At 44.4% G+C, this 5,000-nt stretch overlaps 1 protein-coding gene across 1 annotated transcript in view; it reads right to left on the bottom strand.

Annotated features, from left to right (window-relative positions):
• pik3cb (phosphatidylinositol-4,5-bisphosphate 3-kinase, catalytic subunit beta) overlaps positions 1–5,000 on the bottom strand; it is a 94,004-nt gene that overhangs the window by 19,033 nt on the left and 69,971 nt on the right. The window contains exon 17 of the mRNA XM_063205903.1: positions 1,140–1,239. Within this exon, the coding sequence (XP_063061973.1) occupies positions 1,140–1,239 (100 nt within the window). The remainder of the gene's footprint in view (positions 1–1,139; positions 1,240–5,000) is intronic.

Raw genomic sequence — 5,000 nt, 5'->3', positions numbered from 1 at the left:
TTACATGGTTATTAGAAATGAAAAGCAATACCTGCGGTATTTCAAATAGAAAAACATGTGAAGTACTCACTTCTTTTGCAAATCACTTGTAATGATGAACTATTTTGTGCTAGAAATTATGGCTATAACAGGCAGTGGCCTAGTATACAGCCCACATGATTGATCCCGGCCCCTGATCACAGTCAGGAACAATAATGTGGCCCCCAGAGAAAAAAGTTTGGGGACCCCTGCTCTAGATACACACACCAGCCTACTGTTTAGTGGCCGATATACAAGGGCTATCAGCCAATCATAGCCAAGGACTCTAGATACGATATACAACGTCTATCAGCCAATCAGAGCCGTTTCTCTATTGGCTGCAGAGGAGCTGCGGAAACAGAATGGAATGGAGGCGGCACACGCAGAGATAGCAAGAGAAATACATAGGTCATAGGTCATAGGTCATGTCGTCTGCAGAGATATAAAGAGAAATACATAGGTCATAGGTCATAGGTCATGTCGTCTGCAGAGATATAAAGAGAAATACATAGGTCATAGGTCATAGGTCATGTCGTATGCAGATTTCAAAATCATTACCTGCTTCTTTAAGACCTCAATGTGAGGTGTGTGTGTGTGTGTGTGTGTGTGTGTGTGTGTGTGTGTGTGTGTGTGTGTGTGTGTGTGTGTGTGTGTGTGTGTGTGAGTGTGTGAGTGTGTGTGCGTGTGTGCGTGTGCGTGTGTGTGTGTGTGTGTGTGTGTGTGTGTGTGTGTGTGTGTGTGTGTGTGTGTTACCTGTTTCTTTAAGACCTCTATGTGGGGGATGCTTCCTTGGTGTGTGTGTGTGTGTGTGTGTGTGTGTGTGTGTGTGTGTGTGTGTGTGTGTGTGTGTGTGTGTGTGTGTGTGTGTGTGTGTGTGTGTGTGTGTGTGTGTTACCTGTTTCTTCAGGACCTCTATGTGAGGTGTGTGTGTGTGTGTGTGTGTGTGTGTGTGTGTGTGTGTGTGTGTGTGTGTGTGTGTGTGTGTGTGTGCGCGTGCGTGCGTGCGTGCGTGCGTGCGTGCGTGCGTGCGTGTGTGTGTGTTACCTGTTTCTTTAAGACCTCTATATGAGGGGGATGCTTCCTTGGTGTGTGTGTGTGTGTGTGTGTGTGTGTGTGTGTACCTGTTTCTTTAAGACCTCTATGTGAGGGATGCTTCCTCGGCAGTAGGCCTCCAGGATCAGAGCAAACTGGATACTCACAGCCGGCATGTGGATCTCAGACCTGCAAAACACACACACACACACACACACACACACATGCACACACACATTATACAACACACACACATTATACAACACGCACACGCACACGCACTTTATTAAAGTCACGGTCCGCAAGGGGATTTCTGCTTTTCCAAGACAAGCTAGCAGAAGGCTATATTTGTAACATTATTACAAAGCTAAACATAGCTCAGGTCTCATTTTCACCACAATAAGAGAGGTTTCTAAATGTGAATAAAAAGTAAGTGATCTGCATTGAAATTTGCGGTGTCAATTTAGCACCCGTAAACTGTCAATTCAGTTGTCAGGTGGTCCCTGAACATTTCTGGGGGAACAAAGTGGCCCTCGGTCTGAAAAAGTTTGGGAAACACTGGCCTAGGCCTGGCCTGGGGAATCATTCCCATCTGAAAGATTGTCCCAAAAGCGCTAGCCTGAGGTAGGCAGCCAATCACAGAGCAGGGAGGGGTGGGCCTGAGGTAGGCAGCCAATCACAGAGCAGGGAGGGGTGGGCCTGAGGTAGGCAGCCAATCACAGAGCAGGGAGGGGTGGGCCTGAGGTAGGGAGCCAATCACAGAGCAGGGAGGGGTGGGCCTGAGATAGGCAGCCAATAACAGAGCAGGGAGCGAGCCAATCAGACAGCAGGGAGGGGTAAAGATGATGACAAATAGTAGATTGTTTGAATACAAATGACACGATTGGCTACGGGCTACACCTATGACAACTGACATGATTGGCTATGGGCTGCTGGTATGCCACACATGATTGGCTACTGGCTGCTGCTATGCCAACTGACTCACCCATAATGCCATTAGACGGGTAATGGGAAACCACACCTCCCCAATGGGACATTGTTTAGGTCAGTGGTGCTCAAACTGTGGTACGTGTACCCAGCGGCGTAGAACAGGGGGGGAAACCCCTGACTCATTCTTAGGGCCCAGACCACCTGGGGGGCCCACCGGGGGCCCTCCCATGGAAAATATTTTTCTTCTTTCATTTTTTTTAAACATTATTTTAAAAATAATGTCAATACATGTTGGTAATTTATGTAATTCCAATGTTCTCTGGAAATACATCTGTTGAATTGGATATACTAGCCTGCAAATTGGCTATATTCTATATCAGACACCCCCATTATCACGCATTGGTTTAGTTCGCCCTCTCGCGGACTTTTGATTGTACAATATGCAGAATCAACACTCACTCACGTCATTATTAGGCATTAAACGCAGCAGCCGGTTAGTAATCAGTGTTTCCCATACATTGAGGAAACTATGGCGGCCCGCCATAGTTTAAATTTGGCCGCCATAGTTTCCGAAAATGTAAAAAAAAATTAAAAAAATTTTACTTTTTTTTTTTTTTTACGATTTCCGTTTTTGTTAATGAATTACGATTTCCATCGCATTTTCCTCCTGGAGTAAATACATCCAATAGAGAACACCACAACTGCTTGAAAGCAGGGCTCTACAGTGCGAGCATTTTGGTCGCATATGCCCCTAAAATGATTGTGCGAACGAAATAATAGAAAGGGCGCACGTGTGCGAGTAGATATTTCAACCCTTTCAATCGTATTTTGCTCCTAAAATAAATACACCCCATAGAGAAACGCAGGAACGTGTGAACGAGAGAAGGCGCAAAAGACAGCGTGCGCGTCGCGCACAGAGAGACAGAGGCAGACAGACAAACAGTCGGGGGAGTTTTGAAATAAGATAAGCGTCGGGAGTATCGAGCGCTTCCAATGACGGAGAAGTGCTGGAGAGAAACTTCAGCGCTAGAATTGCTAATCCGCTTAGCACAAATGCTAACAAATGCTCAACCTGTTAACTTAGTGAGAAGAAATAGCTTCGGTTTGTACATACACTTATCTTGTACGTGGCTTGTAGACCTAGGCCCTACTGTTTATGCTACTCCTCCTGAGACGTTGGCAAGGGAGTAGCCTACCCTACACAGCAGGCTCTCTCTGTGCGCTCACTTGCTCAACTGTCATCATCATCACGTCACGTCATCATGTGAAGTCAGTATTTTGTTGGACAGTCTCGGGGTGTAGCCTAGGGCACGTTTTTGATGTGCATGCCTTCAATATTGCCAAATTGAATATTTAGAGGAAATAAGTTTGGTTGGCATCTACTCTTTTTTGTTTCATTGTATATTGTATAGAACAATGTTATATTTTCAAAGGTAATGTTCAGATGCTGTTACTGTGGTACCAAATGTGATTAAAAAAAGTGTAACCCATGGGTAGGCTGACCATAGCATACCCATATGCGAGTCATTGTATTTTCAGGACAGAAGTGTAATTGCCTCTCTGGTCTCTCTTGTAAAAAATCTGCCCCCCTGACCAATTTCATCCCAGCACCCTGCCAGATCCTGCTGTGTAGGCCTGAATTGAAACACCAGCTGTGTATAGAAATTAATGTGATGGATATAAATGTATAATATTTTGTTTAGTCCTTTTACTGGGAGAGGAAAAGTTAGGCTTAATTGTAGGCTTACCCCTCTAGAATGTGTATTTGTGTGTGGAAAGAGTATATTCTCTGTATATGTGTGTTAATAATGAAGCTGCGTCACAAAAACTCACTGTGCCCCTAATGAAAAAGCTAAGCGTAGAGCCCTGCTTGAAAGACAGAGGGATCTAAAGCCTAGTTAAGTTGTTGTAGTTAACTTGGGTTTGGGAATAATTCAAAAAAACCTTCAGAGAAGGGAAAGTTGGGATGAGTTTACTAACACTCCCCAGGCTTTGTTTTACAGTTGTAATGACTTAGGTGACATACATGTGTAATATGTTGTTCTGCCCTTTTCATGGGAGGAATTTTGAAAAACTGGCCCTGTTACCAGCACCCCTCATGTAATAATAATGATAATTTCATGATACTCAAAGTCGCTTGAATGTGTAGGCCTACGCCTATGTGTGTGGGGGGGAGGCATAGCCTAACCTCTTAGACCCTTTTTGTCTATGAGTTAACAATTTCACAGTGCTCTTAAATTCTTATCTCTGCTCCTATTTTGTTTTATTATTTTTTTCATTACATAGACCCCTGCATGAGGGATGAATGAAACTGTGTTGTAAACACAAATGATTCACTGTTCTGCATTTTTATTTTATAATACAAATGACAATGTACTGCTATTATACATGTCATGGGTAAAATCGTATGTAGCCTTATTTCTCAAAATGTAAATGGCTGAATTGTAGGCCTATGCCTATAGTTTCTCCATGTGCCAATGTCTCCATGCCAACACCCCCCCCCCCAAAGGCCCGCGTGAAAAGACCCCCCCGCTGCGTGAATACAACCCCCCCAAGGCCCGCGTGAAAAGACCCCCCCCCCCCCCCCCCCCCCCCGAAAACAAATCCCGGCTGCCCCCATAGTTTCCAAAAATTCTGTGGGAAACACTGGTAATGAAAGACTTCTAAAACACCAGGCTTTTTTGGGGTGTGTGTAAGGGGGGCCCATGGAAGAGGTTGTTCCTAGGGCCCCAAATTTGGTGCTACGCCCCTTGCTTGAGACATCTCTGGTGGTACTTGGAAGAATATATTGTTTGTGCATTGATTTGAAGGCTGATCAAGTTGCAGTTGAAAATGTCTCTTTGGTCTCACATTTTGTAATATTGAATTGTATGAATCTGAAAACATAATGCGGAATGATATTAGGCAAGCAAGAAATCTAAAAACTTGCACTGAATGTAACCGTAGCTGTTGATGCCATTATGAACCTCTCCTGTATTGACTGACAAAACTGAATATGGAAGGCCTTTACTGCGATTCTT

This window comes from Engraulis encrasicolus, chromosome 8, assembly GCF_034702125.1.
Source record: "Engraulis encrasicolus isolate BLACKSEA-1 chromosome 8, IST_EnEncr_1.0, whole genome shotgun sequence".
In the NCBI taxonomy this organism is placed as follows: domain Eukaryota; kingdom Metazoa; phylum Chordata; class Actinopteri; order Clupeiformes; family Engraulidae; genus Engraulis; species Engraulis encrasicolus.
This window is presented reverse-complemented; position numbering and strand designations above follow the sequence as displayed.